We start from the raw sequence: 18,496 nt of genomic DNA on the forward strand, positions 1-18,496 counted from the left end.
CTGCTGTGTAGGCGGATTTCACCAATTCAAGTTGGTGAGTGCTTTCTAAACGCCAGTTACATTCCAGGACTTTCAGGCAAAGTGGACATGGCAACAAGTCAGAGCAGCCACGAACCTCCCAGAGCCTGATGACAAAGACACTGAGAGCAGCCCAGCATAACCCCGCTCCCCCCCACCCCCCGCCCCCAAACCCGTCCCGCTCTCTGCAACATGTGCTCAGTACCCTGCACTGATGGGGGTGATCAGCTCTGTGGCAGTTGTCACTTTGGCCTTTACTGTCATGATGTTGAGGTTCATGAGATAGTAGAAAGTCAGATGAAGCACACTGTCATCTGGATGGGGAGAAAGAAAAAAATTTATGAGTGAAACATGAGAGCAGAGTCAATAGTTTTATAAAAAAGAAAGTCAAGAAGGCTTTAGGATATTTTACTACAGCCCTGGCTGGTGTGGCTCAGTGGATTGAGTGCCGGCCTGAGAACCATGGGGTCATGGGTTCGATTCCCAGTCAGGGCACATGCCTGGGTTGCAGACCAGGTCCCCAGGGGATGGTGCTCAAGAGGCAACCACACATTGATATTTCTTTCCCTCTCCTCTTCCCTTCCCCTCTCTCTAAAAGATAAAATAAATAAAATCTTAAAAAAAAAAAGGTGGGGGGATAAGATTAAGTGATCACCAAGTGAGTCCAGGTTAACAATGCGAGTAATAAGACACAATGAGGGTGGGTGGGGTTGGATCTTGGAACAGGTAAAGGGCATTCCAGGAAACACCAGGGAAATGTGAATAAATCCTGTAGTTTAGTTAATACTGTTGTACCAATAAAATTAGCACAGGCTTTGATCATTGTACTGTGGTTAAATCACATGTTGAAATCAGGGGAAGTCAGGTGGAGAACCTCTAAAAACTTTCTGTATTATCATTGCAACTCTTCTGAGTCTAAAATTACCTCAGAAAAACTTTTTTAAGGCAAAGAAAGGATCAGAGTGTAGAGTATGTATTCACATTTGTGTTAAGATAAAAGGAGGAGGGGGTAAATACAGACTTGCGTAAGAACTACATGCATGGGTTATTTCTAGAAAATACGTAAGAACCCCGTCATGACAGTTCTCCCTGGAGGTAAAGCAAGGACCAGAGTCTGGGAATCTGGATGAGAAAGACACTTACATTTGACCTTAAGAAAGACACTTACTTTTGACCTTAAGAAAGACACTTACTTTTGAACTCTTACACTGCTGAATGCTTTACCACATGCTCCTTTATCCATACCAGAGCAATTTCGGAACATATATTCTCTGCAGAACCCAAAGTCCAACTTACTAAATGAAGCATGTCGGCCAAATAACTCAAAACCGGCACACTCTTGCAACTTGTTCTGTGTATGTGACATTTACAATTCACAAAGAGGTGTAGGTTTTTCAAGCGTCCCTATGTGCCTGTTGTTACAGTATGACTTCGGGGAGACAAAAACAAACTCCATGCAAAACAATGGGGATAAACAGAGAAACATGAAACCGAAATCTGTTCTTGAGCAGAGGCCTCTGGCTTGCTGAGCCCTGTGCACCTACAGTTGGCTGAACTCTTAGCGCCCTGGGATCCCCAGAATGAGTGGAGCCAGACCTTTGCACTTCAGGTCCAGCATGAGAGACAGCGGGTGCCGCTTCAGCATCTCCTTGCGCTTGTCATCCAACTGAACCCCCAGGGTGGGTCGCCGGCGTTTCTGGACAAAGGAAGGAATGGAGATGATGGACACTGGTCATAGGAATCTCTCCCTTTCCTGCTCCCTACGGGCCAGGCCTCAGCACGGCTGCCTGGGACCTGATTCTTCAGCTATTCAGCTGTCAGGCTCCCAGCAGCCCTTTCTTTCAAACCTCTCTTCTGGTTCTAGGGAGAACGGCACCTGCCAACTAGCAGGCCCCAGTGCAGCTGCTTGGCACGCCCATGAGCGGAAACGGCTCTCACCGTGGTCTGCTCCTCCTCAGCATCCGAGTCGCTCTCGTCATCTGCGGCCACAGAGAGAGACACCTACAGTGGAGGGGGCTCCCAGTGCTCCCTGAAGCACCTCAACCCATGGGGCATATAGGGACCCAGACTGTGTCATTTGTAAATGAACTTTTTAAGAATAAATAATATATTAATCTTCTGCTTCGTATTCAAATAGAAAACATGATGATGCAAGAGAAAAAGAGAAATAACCTGTAATCCCACCACCCATCTTTTAAAGTGTTTTTTTTTAACATTACTCTATGACTACAAGCCCCCCACTTGTAGGGGGGGTGGTGGGGGTGGCAATAACAGTAATAGAAGTAACAATAAAAGCAGCTCATATAATCTGAGGGGTCGCTGTGTGCCAGGGATGACATTCAGGGCCTTTGCACGCGTGACCTTGTGTGATTCACGTAATCATTCTACATGAGGTATTACCACCTGCCTTGACAGGTGACTAAACTGAGGCTCAGAAATGTCAGAGCTTCCCAGGAGTGAATGAGCTAGTGCGTGGCAGGGCTGAAATCCAAAGGCAGTGCTTTCCCTGCCTACCCCTGAACATAGTCAACCACCTGTTAAACACACCTACGACAGCCAATTTCCAAAGGACCCACACTGCCCTTGGGTGGTGGCTTAGTGTGCCTGGAACCCATTACAGAAAACTCAGGGGGGGATCCTGACCGGCACATTACCTTGGGAGTCCTCGTGAGGCTTGAACAGAGCCTTGGCTTCATCCACACTGCCTTCGATCGCCACAGACAACGTCTTATCTGGGAGCAAGAAAAAGCTTTGTATGACATGCCCTGAGGGAAAGAGCTAAACTACACAAGAAGACCAGCTTGGGGCCTGCATTTCTTCTGCCTTTGTCAAGGCTCCTTACTGACTGGGGGTGGGAGGACAAAAGCCTTTTCTCTAGATGAAAATGAACAAAGTAGGAAACTTGAGTCTTTTTTGCATCATTTACTGACACCAAAGCCAAAGTGCAGGTTCCTGGACAAGTCTCACTTGAGACCAGTGGTGAATGCCCCTGTTCTCAGGCTTACACCAAGGTACAGAAATCCCAACCTAAGGCCTAAAGTTAATGTTACTCTTCTGCCAACTGTCTTAAAGGTCCTCATGCAGACGCACATAACTGTCCACAACCCAGACTAAGTGCTTATTCTCTATTCCACACTATGCCAGGGACCTGGGTGGTATCGTCACATTTAACTGAGAGGCAGAACAGTGGGCAGAAACTTGGACCCTGCAGTCCAGTCCTAGGTCTGAATTGCTGTTCCGCCAGTTCCCAAACATGTGCCCTGGAAAGCTGTCACAGCTCTCAGCCCCAGTTTCCGCATTTATGAAACTAGAATGTGACAGATGATAGCTGCCCAGTCGGACGGTGAGGTGACGTTTGTAACGAACGAGCTCATGCTTGTAATTTTAAAATTACACTCAACAAAACTTTAATCTTCACAACAACCCTACAAGAACAATACTATTATTATACATTTTAACCATTTACAGATGAGAAAATTAAGGCTCAGAGAAGTTTGAGTCAATAGCCAGGAAACATAAGGTGGGCCTATTCAACTTGTGCTCGGCATCATGCTCAGGTCTACTCAAGACCATTTCTTTTCAACTTGACCTTGGTATCTCAAGTAAAAAGATAAGAAGCCCGTTCCATGCACCAGGCCTGACACCTCCCTGAGTGATACCTGACCCTGCCTTTGTGGGGCTCCACTGGTCTAGGGCTGGGAGATCAGACAGGTCACCCCCTCTCCTGCTCCACTGAAAAGAGCACACAGGTTACAGTCACTGAAGATTGAAATGATTTGCCCAACTGTACGAAGTAGAGGAGGCAAACTTCTCCCCTGTGGCAGGCACTGAGGTAATGCTCCCAGGAGGCCAATCACTTCTCTCTGACAACCCGGCACGACCCGTCACACAGTACCCCAAATAAGCTGGCTGTGCCCATCAACCAAACTTTTGAGTAGTTTAGTCCTGAAATTCTACAGTAAAAGGAGAATGGAAACAGGTTGGGGTTTAATCACAAAAGAAAATTACTCACCCTGTCTAGGGGGCTGGGAAGATTTCATATGAGCTGATGATGAAAACAGAAAGGAGAACGAAGGGGAGGGAGAAGACCAGGGGGACCAGGAAGACATAAGAAGAGAGAGAGTAATGTATTGGTGCCTATGGCCGGGAGGAGAGGCATGCACTGCTGGGGGTGGGGGAGGACAGTTTAGGTGCTGGGTGAAAGCTGCGGTGGGGCAAGAGGCGGGGTCTCCAAAAGCTTCTCGAAACCCTAGTGGAGCAAAGGGCTGCCTTTAGCTTAAGGAGGACATGTCCTCTCACTGGGTAATTCACCGTAATGACACGCAGCCTGTTTGGAGCATGGAAAAGCCTAGGAGAGCTGACCGGGACCTGTGTTTCCCAAGCCCCTTCCCTGAAGCAGAGCAAGAGGCGCCAATCTACCTGCCAAGCGTGCTTTGGGCTGCCTGCGCACTGCACCCAACAGCTGACCAGCCAGGCTCATCAAAGATTCAAAGCCATCCATTCTGAAATGCCCATCAGGTTAGTCCAGCCTCAGGCTGGCTAGTCCAAGCAGCCATGCTGGGTAATGCAGAGGGGAGGCAGCATCTGTCACCTGAGGGCTTTGGAGCAAGGCCTGGGAGCTCTCCTCAGCAGGCAGTGCTTCCAAATGACTCAATCAGCCACAGCTCCTGCTCCCTCAGCCCCTCTTCCTCACCCGGCCCCATACTTACCACAGGCCTGCCCATACGCAGTGGCCTGAACAAAGAGCACATAGAGGGGAGGCGGCAGGTGTCTGGCCGTCTCGTACTGCTTGTGAGCCTGGTCGTAAGGCATGAACAGGTACTCTTGCACTGGGAGGGAAGCCTGTATGCAACAGAAGCGGGATTTTTATTTTTCCATTTTGGGCTGTCTACATATGAACGTGTGGCTGCTTAGTTGCCGTACACAGTTTTTTATTTGTAAAAGTGATATACGATAAGCTAACAGAACTAACTGGTAGATCAAAGGTCAATATTAAAAAATCAATTGTATTTCTTTACGCAAGCAACAAACAGTAATAAAATGAACTTAAAAAGAGAACATTTCCAACCGCATCAAGAAAACATCGAATGCCTAAGAATAAGTAAGTGAAGGTGCATAAACCTCTACACAAAGACCTGAGAAAGGAAAGATCTAAATGAACAGATATAGGTCATGCTAATGACCTGGAAGAGTCAAATAGTTTCCCTCCAGGGACCTACAGATTCAGTGCAATCCCAGTCTAGATTCCAGCAGGTGAAAACAGATTGGCTGGCTCTAAACTTTTTAGGTAAATACAAAGGTCCAAGAATATCCAATAATCCTGAAAAATGAAGCTGGAGCACGTACACTGCTGAGCATCAAGATTTCTGCTAAAGCTACAGCAAACAAGAGTGTGACACCGGTGTACAGACAGACAAACAGCTCACACCCAGTCCCGCACACAAACATTTGAGTCACGAAGGAGCGACACTGCAGAACGATGGCCCGAGAATGGTCCTTTCAGTAAATGAGGCAGGTGAATACCTACGTGGGGAAAAGGTGAATCTGATCCTCACCTCACACTACATACAAAATTCACTTCCAGGAAGATGATATATCTAAATGTGAAAGGTAAACAACAGAGTGAGTATAAGAAAAACAAGAGAATATAGTATCTCCATGACAATGGGACAGAGAAATATTTCTTAAGTAGGATACAAAAGAACTAGCTATAAGAACGGCACTGGTAATTAGATCATATTAAAATTAAGAACAATGCCCATTAAAAGATATGAGAGGAAAGTGACAGAATGGAAAAGATATCTGTAAAATATCAGAAAATATAAAAAACTCTAAGCAATCCAACAGACAAATGGATGAACGACCTGACTGGGCTCCTGAACGAAGTGTTAATCCAAAAGCCAATAGACACACAAAACATGCTGTGCTCAACTGTCCCTGATTCAGGGAAAGGGAAATGAAAACCATAAGCAATGCCCTCCACAGTTGCTACAATGAAGAATGACAATATTACCCTGACTGATGTGACCCGGGTGGGAAGGTCGCTGGTTCGATTCCTGGTCAGGGCACACGCCTGGCCTGGGCTGCGGGTCTGTCCTCAGTTGGGGTGCTCACAAGAGGAAATGTTTCTTTCACATGGATGTTTCTTACCCTGTCTTTCTCCCTCCTTTCCCCTCTCTCTAAAAATAAATAAATAAAATCTTAAAAAAAAAGACTGACAATGCCAAGTGTTGATGAGGATATGGAACAATCAGAACTTTTTCTTTTTTTAAATATTTATTTATTTATCTTTAGAGGGGAAGGGAAGGAGAGAGGAAGGAAACATCAATGTATGGTTGCTTCTCGTGCATCCCCTGCTGGGAACTGGCCCCTGCCGGGGACTGGCCCGCAACCCAGGCATGTGCCCTGACTGGGAATCGAACCGCGATCGTCTGGTTCGCAGGCCCGCGCTCAGTCCACTGAGCTACACCAGCCAGGGCCCAATCAGAACTTTTTCATACAGTGCTGGAGGAAATTTCCATAAACCAGTACAATCATTTTAAAAACCTAAGTGTGGGCATAGCATATTTTTTAACAGAAAAAAATTAAGTACAACTAAAAGTTTGGGTTTTTTTTTCTGTCCTATTAGAAAGTGCTACTAGGAATATTTCTGTTTTAACAATTCTATTCTATGCCCAGAGTTGAAGGGAGGAAATGTGGATCTTGCCAAATCCCAGAAAAAGAGAATTTATAATTTCTCTAGGGTCCTTTTGCAAAGTTCCTTCATATTAACCATTTACCCTGCTTCATAAAACTACAGGGATTTAGACCAAGTCTGGTTTCACAAAGCAAACAAAATCAGGTTACCCATGTAGAAAGACATTACATTTTAGAGGTAAAGTGGAGACTTTTCCTCCTAAGGTACCTAATGGCTTTCAAACATGATTAGGGTTCTTTTTTTTTTTTTTAAATATTTTATTTATTTATCTTTAGAGGGGAAGGGAAGGAGAGAGGGAGAGAAATATCAATGTATGGTTGCCTTTCGTGCGTCCCCTGCTGGGAGTTGGCCTGCAGGGAACTGGCCTGCAACCCAGGCATGTGCCCTGACTGGGAATCGAACTGCGATCGTCTGGTTCGCAGGTCCGCGCTCAATCCACTGAGCTACACCAGCCAGGGCCATGATTAGGGTTCTTTTCAGAGTGAGTAGATCTGAGGATCTGCCCCTGAGGTGCAGTCAGGGGGAATCAAACAGATATCCACAGAAACACGCTACAATGCCTGGAGACTTCAGGGGCTGGTAAACACCATGCAGTTGGCAAACTAAGGAGTTTGCACATGTGTTCTGTCTGGGTGAGGCTCTGGATGAATAAGAAAACGCCCCAAGTAAATGTGTGGATATGTTCCTGAGTCCACCCGGACAGCTTTTCTTCTACCCAGGACACAACCTCATTATGTCACCTGGGCAGGACGTTAGCCAGGACCATCCTCACACTGCACGTTAACCCAGATTAGGGTAACACACCTGGCAAAACCCAGAGGGAGACATGGCTGCCAGCAACTGAGATCAGCAAGGCCTCACTGGTTCTTCAATGAAGGCAAAGGGCTGAGGGGGTGCAGGTTTAGGGGGAGGCCCTCACCTGCATGATGCTGTTCAGGCGAGGCTGGAGGCTGCTCAGGTACTCCTTCTTCACCTCAATCTCCTTAAGGATCTTCTCCTTGTTGGACAAGCATTCCCGGTACTTCTCCGCCAGCCTGTTGGAAAAGGACAGAGCACTGACACTAGATGCTCTCCAGGGCTGTCCTGACCCGCCTGTTCACTGTCAGAACTCACCAAGTAACAGCAGTCTCGATGAACTCATGTTTACCTAGCACTTATTAAGTGCCAGGTGCTTTGAAGAACTCCTTATAAGCATTATTGCACTTAACCCTTATAAAAACACTGAAAGATTGGGACTTTTCGTATCCCCAAAGGAGGAAATGAAGGATCAGGGGGGCAGGTAACTTGCCCAAGGTCATCCAGTTAAAAGCAAGCACAGAGCTGGGCTTTGAATCTATGCCTGTCTGGCTCCAGAGGCCCTGTCCATAACCTCTAGGAAATACCAGTGTCATTATCTGTTCCCTTTATTTTTTTAAGTTGTTTTATCCTAACCTGAGGACAAGCTTACAGATTTTAGAGAGGGGAAGAGAAGAAGGGAAGAAGAGAGAGGAAGAGAGAAACCTTGATGTGAGAGAGTAACACCAACTGGGTGCCTCTTGTTTGCGCCCAGACCAGGGACCTAACCTGTAACCTAGGCATGTGCTCTGACCAGGAATTGAACTTGCAACTTTTTGGTTTATAGAATGATGCTCCAACCAACTGAGCCACACTGGCCAGCTTCTGGTCCATTTCTTGCCTCCAGTGGCAAGTCCCAAAGTTTCACAAATATGTGGACCTAACAGCTACAGGACTCAAATGAGGCCACCGAGTGGCTTGAGCAGGGCAGACTCGGGATGGATTGCAGACCAGTGCCACGGGAACGCAACACGCACAGTTTAACCTGTGCCCAGGACACAGGGGGTGCCAGCCCAGCCCCACCTGCTAAAGAACTGACACCAGTTCCTTAGGAATCAGACTTAGCGCTTATTCAGTTCATGACATGGACCAAGGCACAGAATACAACGTATAACAGAAAAGGCAAGAGATAAAAACAGCTGCTTCTCCAACAAAGAAAGGAGATGTGCCAACCCGAAGCCCTAGAATTCTTATATAATACGAAAGGGGAAAAGCCACCACAATGGAAGGGAGGCAGCTATTCAAATCCCAGAATTAAAAAAATAAGCAACACCCTCCATGTTCTTAGACCTAGATTAAATTACACAGTATAGGCATTCCATTTACAGTAGGTAACTAAAAGCTCTTCATTAGTATGGGAAAGTCTTACATCTATAGGTATGCCTTGAAGCACTATTTATGATCCCCCAAATGGAAACAACCTAAGAGTCCAATCCAATAGAGAAATAATTACAAGAATTACAATTTGTCTATATGTTGAATGTTGTACTACTTTCTAGAATAATGTTTACAAAGCTTTAAAATGCCACAGGGAGCCCTGGCCAGGTGGCTCAGTTCATTGGAGCATCAGCCAGTACACCAAAGGTTGCGGGTTTGTTTCCTGACCAGGGCGCATGCCTAGGTTGTGTGTTCGATCCCTGGTGGTGGTGCACACAGGAGGCAACTAATCGATGTTTCTCTCTCACATTGATTTTTTTCCCCTCTTTTTTTCTCCTCCCTTCTCCCTTCCTCTATCTCTAAAATCAGTAAACGTACCCTTGGGTAAGGATTAAAACACACACACCCACAGGGATATTCTTATAGGTAGGGGGAAAGACCGAAAATGTATTTAGGGCTCAGGTGTTAAGACTTTAAAAGAAAGCTTACTCCAAATTTCTGTTAATAGCCTTAAGCAATTCCAACCCCCCTCACTATACAGTTGGCCAATTTTTTACTATCAGGTGTGAATAAATCACAAAATGAGATTTGGTCTTGGAGACTATTCTGCTAGTTGCGCAGCAGATCGTGGGTCATAACAAAGTACCGCCCCCTGTGGTCAGAGCACTTTGTCTGCCCAGGTTAACAAGGCCAAGAGGGAGGGAACACCACCTTTTCCGCTGCTCCAGCTCCCAATCCAGGCGTGCAAGGGTTTGCTGGTGAGGGTCTCCCACGGTGATTTCCGCCTTGCTGATGTCTGGAGGAGCCTCTCTATAAAACTCCTCTAAACTGACCAGATCGATTTCTTCATGCTTTGACCTACAGACAAAAATGAAGGTTAAGCTGCTGTTCCTAGGAAACCACACTGTGGCTTAAGCAGGCCCACAGTTCCTCCCCATGTTCGCTCAGGCCTACAGCTACCCAGGGACATGGATTCCAGTCTTCTCAGCAAATGGTCATTAGCAGAAGTTTCAGCTGGAGACAGATAGTTGGTGGCATGCCACAGGCTAACCTTATCCATGCTGCCAACCTTTTTATCCATGAATTAGCTAAAGACCCTGAAGGGATGCTTATTGAACTCCCAGACATCTCCAGGATGAAAGCTATTAGCTTAAAAAGTCAAATAAAAACACCATAGTCTAGGCCTAGACGGTCAGGTTAGAACTGAGAGATATCATTTACCAGAAACAAACATAAGGGTCTGCACTTAAGTTCCAAACGTTAGCTGTGTAAGCACGGGATGGGGCAGATCCGGCATGGCATAACCAGATGGGAAAACGACCGAGGCTTTAAATGCTGCATGTAGAGAGACACACGTGTATAAAGAAAAGAAATGCAACGCTCTGCCCTGCGTTAACACAGTGCACAGGCTGTGAAGAAATGATGGTAATAACAGTAGCTACTGTACATTAACACAGTGTATGTCGTCCTCACCTGACTTAATTCTCACAACTCTATAAAATGGGAATTTTTATCTCCATTTTTCAAATGACACGGAAACTTCCATAGTTAAGCAGTGTGCCCAAGGTCACACACATCTAGTGTGTGGCAGAGCTGAGATTTGAATGTGGGCTGTATCACTCTAGTCACCAGCCTGTATCTACTGTGGCCATCGCCTCTCTGTGGATCGTTCCACTGTATTTTGGGTTTATCAGTTCTCATCTGAGCAATGGTTACAGGTAGGGGCATGCATTCTTTTACGTCATTCTTATACCTTTATTTTTAAATAGTTTAAGACTCACAAGATATTTCAAAAAGAGTATTGAACATTTATTTCCCCCGTGTACTCTTCCCCTGGGTTCCTCCAATAATAATATCTAAACAGTACAAAGTCAAAACCAGGAAAGTGACAACTATACAAGACTATTAACTCAGGTACCGACCTGATGTGGATTTCACCTCTATTGGTATTTAAGTATTATTATCTGTCAAATTTGTGGAACAGATAAAGATGCCTCTCCAAAATCAGCATCATCAGTATTAAAAACACACTAGACCCAATGTCTGAAGTGCCCACCCACCCCAAGTTTGTTGCAAATAAAACCTGCCTCCTTTCGGTTTGCACAACTGGGTCTGACCACGCGAGAACACGCTCCCTTCTCTTCTTCTGTCTACTCCTTCCTCCTTCTCATCTTTCAGCTTGGATTAGCAAAGAGGCATTAATTACTTTTTAGAAAGAACACTGCCAAACTCTAGTTTGTTCACCTGCAGACAGCTAAGCAGTAAGAAATGCAGGTTCCTAAGAATAAAATCCACCTGCAAAAATGAACTGTTGGAACTTTAGAGATGGAAACTGGGCCAAAGGTTACAAGGACACAGCTGGAAGTGAGTTGCTTCCACACCAAGTTCTCAGGAATCGAACTGGTAACGAATGCAGAGGCCCCTATAAGGGAGAGACAACCACTTGTAATGGATACAGAGCTCAAAATTCAAAAGGGTCAGATAGGCTTCTGAGTTTCTTGGTGCAGCCTGAAACTGCTTCCAGTTTTCCCAAAGTAATCTATACACCCTTCTCCCAGGTCCTACAGTTTCCACAACCGCCTGATTTCTTTTATAAAAGACTGGCTCACGCAGAGCTGTGCAGGAAAAAAGCAGTTACCAACAGACCATGTTGCCCAAGCCCTGTCCTCCAGAACTCACTTAAACTCCAGGCATTTGGTGATCTCCTTCTGCAGGTGCATCACTTCATACAGCAGGTTCTGGAGCTGCAGGTGATAGGCGTCTACTTTCTGCTTGGCCTGAAAAGAGGACAAGGCCAGAGGTGAGTGGGGCGGGATGGAGCAGAGCAGCAGCAAACTCAGAGAACGGGGTAAAGGAGCTTGAGAAGGGGTTGGGGAGAAGGAAGGTCACACCTCCCAACTCTACCTCGTGGGTCTGATCCCTTCCTTTCTTCAACCTGATGTGGGCTAATCGGTTAAGCTTCTTTAGAGTCATGAAGTGCACACAGCTCTGGATCCTGCGATCTTCAATCTCAACTGCCTGCAGGCAAAGAAAAACTGGTAAACCTCAACAACCGGTGCTGGCGAAGCTTCCTTCTGCTCCAAAATGAAGACACCGGAAGGAGCTCAGAACCATGAGAAGAGTCAGAGAGAAATGAAAGAATGACTAACTGTACAAGGGAAATGCTTAAGGGTTTTAGGCCAAAAAAAAGCACTTTCTGCTTGGACCAAAGTATTAAGAATTGAATATTGAAACAATGTCCGATAACATCTGGCCCCACACGTGGCACAGAGATCCTAACAACAGCAACATCTTGCCAAACGATTTGACCTCCATAAATAACATTACAGAAAAATTAAACAAAAATTGCAGAATCAGAGCTGTAAAGTTTGACTACAGTAAGAGAAAGGATATAATAATCTTAACAGCCCTGGCTGGTGTGGCTCAGCTGGCTGAGCAGCGGACTACGAACTGAAACATCGCCTGTTCAATTCCTAATTAAGGACACAGGCCTGGATTACAGGCCAGGTCCCCACTTGGGGGTGTGCGAGAGGCAGCTCATCAATGTTTCTCTCCTTCCTTTGTCCTCCCTTTCCCTTTTTCTAAAAAATAATTAATATATTAAAAAATTAATAATCTTAATAATATTGGCCAGTATAAGCACAAATAAGTGAGATTCCTGGAAAAATATGGATTGTTTTGTTTTCTTTTGAACTTATCCATCTAGTTTGTAGTTACTCTGTTTAGTTTCTCTGCCCAAAAACCTGGTTGGTTCATTTAATATTAACAATTTCATTTTTGATCTCTATGATTTACTTGTATATATCCACCCTTACAATAGCAAGGAAACTTACATGTACTATCATTTCTCATCACCTAGCAAAATACTTAGCACTTAATAAACATTACAATAGTTGGATGAATTGTCAAATTATAGGTATGAAAGAAATAATTATCTTGTACTTTCATTACTATAACTGGTGGTGATGAGAAGTTCCAATAAATTAATAGGAAAGTCTCCAGAGCCCCTAGACTGCAACCAACTATTCCCAAGATAAGTTGGTTGCAGGAGACTAATAAGACAGGAGACCAAGATCAGGAAGGGCTCTGTAGGTGCAAGACAGGCCCACCCATGCAGACCCACCAGGCCCATGTTTGTCCAGTTCATTCCTTACCACATCCTTGCCTCCTCTGCTCTTCAGATCCTGGATCTCAGCCATGAGTCTCTGCAACTCCTGGCATGTGTACTTGTACAGCTCATAGTCTCTTCCAGGGTCCCGCAGGTCCACCTCAGCCTCCTCGCTGTAGTATTTACCTTCCTGTGGGGGCAAGGATACAGGCCTTGGGGAGGGAGTAAAAGTCTCCCTGTTAGGACCGTGCATAGGGAGGGATATGGGGTGAGATCAGTAATCATGAACCCCTAAATCAGGTCTCTAAAGGAACAGATCTAAAGGATCTGTTCCTGAGCCCTGGCTGGCGTAGCTCAGTGGATTCAGCGCGAGCCTGCAAACCAAAGGATTGTGGGGTTCTATTCCCAGTCAGGGCACATGCCTGGGTTGCAGGCCAGTTCCCAGCAGGGAATGCATGACAGGCAACCATACATTGACATTTCTCTCCCTCTCTCCTTCCCTTCTCCCTCTAAAGATAAATAAATAAAAAATCTTTAAAAAAAAAAGGATCTGTTCCTCACATCAACTATTTTCCTTTGTTTCAAAATGGAATTCCTCTTCTGATTATAAAGTGATGCATGCTTAGTGACAGAGATTCAGGACATAGGGAGGAGTATCAAAAAACAAAATGAAAAACTGCTGCCCTGGCTGGTATATGGGATAGCTCAATGGACTGAGCGCTGGCCTGTGAACCAGAGTCCTGAACTGGTTCAGGCCACACAAGAGGCAACCACACACTGATGTTTCTCCCTGTCTTTCTCCCTCCCTTCCCTTCTCTCTAAAAATAAATAAAATCTTAAAAATAAAAAAAAAGATGCCTATAATTTCACCTCCCAGTCTGAAATAACTCCATTGTTAATACTGTGGACAAATGCAAATTTTATTTATTTTTAAAAATTTTTTAAAGTTTATTTATCTTTAGCGAGGAAGGGAAGGAGAGAGGGAGAGAAATATCAATGTATGGTTGCCTCTCGTGCATCCCTTGCTGGGACCTGGCCTGCAACCCAGGCATGTGCCCTGACTGGGAATAGAACCACGACCCTCTGGTTCACAGGCCGGCACTCAAACCACTGAGCTACACCAGCCAGGGCCAAATTATATTTTTTAACAAAATGAGATCATACTGTCCATGCCGTTTAGTGCAATTTTCCATCCCAACACATCAAAATAGCTGCATGATGGCCAGACAGTACACTATCTAGATAAACCAGAATTAATATCACCAAATTCCTATAGAAGACTGTTCAGATGGTCAAATTAAGCTTTAGTAGAGACTAAAATACCGTAATTGGTCTCCTAGCCTTCGGAGTAAACAGAACACATATCTTTAATAGAGAATTAATAGTTAATAATACCGCATTGCACATGTGAAAGCTGCTAAGAGGGTATATCCTAGAAGTTCTCATCACAAGAAGATTTTGTAACTATGTATGGTGAGAGATGTTAACTAGACTGAGTGTGGTGACCATTTTGCAATATATTAAAAATTGACTCACTTTGTTGTATACCTAAAACTAACATGCTGTATGTCAGTTATATCTCCATTAAAAAGAGAGTCAGCCCTGGCTAGTATAGCTAAGTAGGTTGAGTGCGGGCCTGTGAACCAAAGGATCGCCGGTTCAGATCCCAGTCGGAGCACATGCCTGGGTCGCAGACCAGGTTCCCAGTACAGGGCACACAAGAGGCAACCACACATTGATGTTTCCCTCCTTCTCTTTCTCCCTCCCTTCCTCTCTCGCTAAAAATATATAAATAAAATCTTTAAAAAAAAAAAAGAGAGAGAGAGTTGGAATCAATGCCCTCAAAAGGATGTCTCTTCATTTATCTTGATTTCCTAATCTGAGGAAGGTATCCCTTTTTATTTCAACTGAAGCTGGTATGTTTCTGTTCTGGTTTTAAAAACAAACAAAACACATAACCAACCAGATAATCAAAACAAGTAATGAATTAGCTGGACAGATTCAAGGACAGAGAAATAGCAAAAGGAGATCCTGCTGGCCACTTGGCTGTCAGACCACAGAAGAGGTTCTGTGGGCACGCGGTTCTGGTATTGTCTCAGTAGCAGCCCAGGGCCACCACATCTCCAAAGCTCAAGTGGCTTGCAGCAGATGGACTGCCTTCCTTTGATCATCCGGAAAACGGGAAACACCATACTAGAATGCATCCTCCGTTCAGGCACTAATCATGTCTCATACAGTTGGGTGCTGGGATGCGGCAGCAACACCTGATGTGGCTACCTGGACTTTGCAGAGCTACGTGAATTCTGGGCACCCTGTTAAACAGAGGCCACCTGGGAGGTTGTCCCTGTGACCCTTAACTGCTACAAACCCACATCCAGGTGCCTGGCCACATGCTCCAATTCTCAGCTGTGTGGCAGCCTTGGTTAATCTCACCTGCTCAGTGTCAGAACGACTGCGCTTCCCTTCAGCTGGGGCTCCATCGCTGCGGATCACTTTGGGCTTCCGTTTTTTGCTCGATTCTGACGACATGGTGGTTTGGTGAGGTCAGGAAGAAATAGCAGAGACCTGCTCGGGGGAGAAAGCTTTTGAGGTTTTTCTTGAGTTGGAACTGGAGAGCTTCCTGGAGTCATACTACTGAAGTTTAACTAGCAGTTCTGGTCACTAACATCCTGGGTAACTCAAGAAAAGACTCAACTAAGCCTCAGTTAAATCCTCTGTAAAAAGGGGGAAGGGTCATCCCTCAGCCTGCCCAAAACGAACCCATCTTCTTCACCTCCACCTCCTTTGGAGGCACCACCACCACACCACTGACCAAACTCCGCAGCCTGGCATATAAGCACATTCCCAGTACTATTGATTGACCACTGTGTGCTAGGCCTTATCTAAGCACTTTATGGGTATGTTCTCATTTGATCTTTATCCAAACCTTTTAGATAAGAAGCACCATTTTATGGATGAGAATGCTGAGGATCAGAAAGGTGCATGAGCTGCCCAAGCTTACATGGCTATTACGCTAAAGCTTGACTCCATCTGATGCCACATCAGTGCTCATAATGACATTATATGCCCCCTAGTCTTGCTATCATCTCATTGGGGGCTGCAGCCAACTGCCTGGTTAACCCTAAAATGTAAAAGACTGCAGCCTACATTTCATGGAGCTCTAGGGTCACAAAGCATCCCTCCCCCTCCATCTCTCCTGATTGGCACCACAGCCCCCTGAGGTGGGCAGCACTATTCCCCTTAACTCCAAAACTCTGTCCGCAACAATTACTGAGGGATCCCGTAGCTCATGGTAGACAAGTCAGAGAGCCCTAAGACGGAGGAGTCTCCTCTCTACTATTTTATGGCTATGAGTCCTGGGACAAGACACTTCACTTTTCTCTGGGCCTGTTTCCTCACAGATCAAATGAGAACTCCAGTCCCCACCTCAGGGTTTGCTGTGGACATTAACACAGAAATGTCCTCCGCTGCGGAAGGTGATGATGATGATCTGGGAATGGGGCTTTGGACGGTACATGCGTGATCTTTAAATGATGTTGAACACCTGAGGAGAAAGTCAATCTCTTTTCAATTTTCTTTAGAACCTTCTCATTGCTTCAAAGAAAATGTCTCATTTCCCTAGTTTGTCTCTAACATCTGTGAACACCCATGTTCCTATTAACAGAAGGACTTATCTCAGAGCCTTAGACAATGAAATCTAGCCAGAATTATTAACAGTGATCTGTTTTCATTTATTTATTTATTTATTTTTAGAGAGAGGGGAAGGGAGGGAGAGAGGGAAACATCAATGTGTTGGTTGCCTCTCATGTGCTCCCCATGGGGACCTGAACCAGAAACCCAGCAAGTGTCCTGATTGGGAATCGAACTGGCGACCCTTTGGATCACAGACCGGCACTCAATCTACTGAGTCACACCAGCCAAAATATATTATTTGCTAAAATAATATTATTTTAGGTCTAAAACATATTAATTTTTATCATTACCTTCTGCATATGACAAATGAAAGAAGTTTTATAATTACGATAAAGACAAATTTTTCTTTTAAAGCGATTTTAAAATTTAAAAGTGACTCAATTAAAAACCTTTAATAAGCAATCCTACATCTAAGTTGATTTGTCCAAACCCACAAAGGTGAGACCCACAAAGGTAGGACCTGAAAGGCTTAAATGTGGGAAACCCCGACTTTGACAGCACAGTGAAGCGTGTCTGGCACACAAAAGCGCACAATGTGAGCCCTCGGTTATCACCACCATCATCGTCGTCACCTAGAGGCTACAATGTGGGGCCTACAATCTGCAGCCAACACTTCCCACAGGAGGAAGCTGAGCGCGCGGGGTCGCGCGGCGCCGACAGGCCCGGAACCCGGGCGTGAGGGCGGAGAACCCAGGCCGGACTCCAGCCCCAGGACGCCCTCCGGGTGATCGCACCTCAGTCCCAGGGCATCCGGCCTAACCCTGCCGCCCATCCACGGTCCCGATCCCCTCCTCACCGAACCGGGTCCCGAGCCTGTCCCAGAGAGCAACCCACTTCGTGCGCCCGGGAGACTGCAGCCGGCGCACCACCGAGAAGCGGAAAAGAGGAGGAGCGGCCGGAAGCGAGGCGTGGAGGCCGGAAGCAAAGAGCGGAAGCCGGAAGCGAAACGTCAAGTCCCGGGAAGGTAAATGGCCTACGGTGCAGGCAGTGGCTGGAAGACTTGGGACCACGAAACAAGGACTACTGGGTTTCTGGGTTGCCTGGGAGTGTCCCAATCGCCAACATCTTCACACTGTCCTCTAAAACCAGGAAACTGAAGCTGCAAGGGCAATCTTTTCTTTGTATTGATTATATAGAAGGAAACATCCATTTGTTGTTTCAATTACTTGTGCATTCATCGATTGCTCCATGTATGTGCCCTGACCAGGATGGAACCCAAAATCTTGGTGTATCAACGCTCTGAGCACCTGGCCAGGACCGCAAGGGTGAACACTCTGAATGTGTTTCCTTCACTCTTTCCCCAGAGCCCCAAGTCCAGCATCTAGTAGGCTCTTTAAAGTATTTGAATGAACTGGCGCCGCGCCCAAGATAACACAAGAGTGTGGTAGTGCCAAGACTTGTATCCCTGTGGGTTTGCCTTCTAACCTGGGTTCTTAACTGTCATTTTCACCCTAACATCCACACTAGTCAGGACAGCAAGTCAGAGAGGGCATTAATAAATGCATTCCCACCTTACATGCATTTTTACCACAGGTGCATCAGTAATTTCCCATTTTCGACCCAATTAGCCCAGGGCAGTCACAATTTCTAATGCAGTATCTGACAGCTTCAAGTACTTTCTATCCCTGGTAGGAACTGTACAGGCAGAGTAAGCCCTACTTACCTGGAGGTAGAGACAGTGATGTCTCAAATCCCTGGTTATATAGGGAAATTCCTTCTGCCATGGGGGCAGGCCATCCCTGAGTAATTCAGGAAGCACAATACCATAC

The 18,496-nt window shown here is 45.7% G+C and overlaps 1 protein-coding gene across 3 annotated transcripts in view; it reads right to left on the reverse strand.

The window, feature by feature from the left end:
* Positions 1-17,675, reverse strand: part of THOC5 (THO complex subunit 5) — a 30,529-nt gene extending 12,854 nt beyond the window's left edge. The window contains exons 1-14 of one of the 3 annotated variants that reach the window (XM_037052455.1): positions 17,524-17,674; positions 16,461-16,578; positions 15,468-15,599; positions 13,081-13,224; positions 11,831-11,944; positions 11,606-11,703; positions 9,638-9,784; positions 7,635-7,749; positions 4,728-4,860; positions 4,031-4,063; positions 2,673-2,750; positions 1,957-1,997; positions 1,615-1,714; positions 224-332 (exon numbers count right to left, since the gene is read on the reverse strand). In XM_037052455.1, coding sequence (XP_036908350.1) covers positions 224-332; positions 1,615-1,714; positions 1,957-1,997; positions 2,673-2,750; positions 4,031-4,063; positions 4,728-4,860; positions 7,635-7,749; positions 9,638-9,784; positions 11,606-11,703; positions 11,831-11,944; positions 13,081-13,224; positions 15,468-15,563 — 1,208 coding nt within the window. In that variant the 5' untranslated portion in view covers positions 15,564-15,599; positions 16,461-16,578; positions 17,524-17,674. Of the gene's footprint in view, positions 1-223; positions 333-1,614; positions 1,715-1,956; positions 1,998-2,672; positions 2,751-4,030; positions 4,064-4,727; positions 4,861-7,634; positions 7,750-9,637; positions 9,785-11,605; positions 11,704-11,830; positions 11,945-13,080; positions 13,225-15,467; positions 15,600-16,460; positions 16,579-17,523 lie in introns of all 3 variants that reach the window. The other 2 variants (XM_037052456.1, XM_037052457.1) reach the window with 2 other exon arrangements.
* Between the last annotated feature and the right edge of the window lie 821 nt (positions 17,676-18,496).

The sequence above is a fragment of the Sturnira hondurensis genome, unplaced genomic scaffold, assembly GCF_014824575.4.
Source record: "Sturnira hondurensis isolate 20B ecotype Veracruz unplaced genomic scaffold, ASM1482457v3 Scaffold0007406, whole genome shotgun sequence".
Classification (NCBI taxonomy): Eukaryota; Metazoa; Chordata; class Mammalia; order Chiroptera; family Phyllostomidae; genus Sturnira; species Sturnira hondurensis.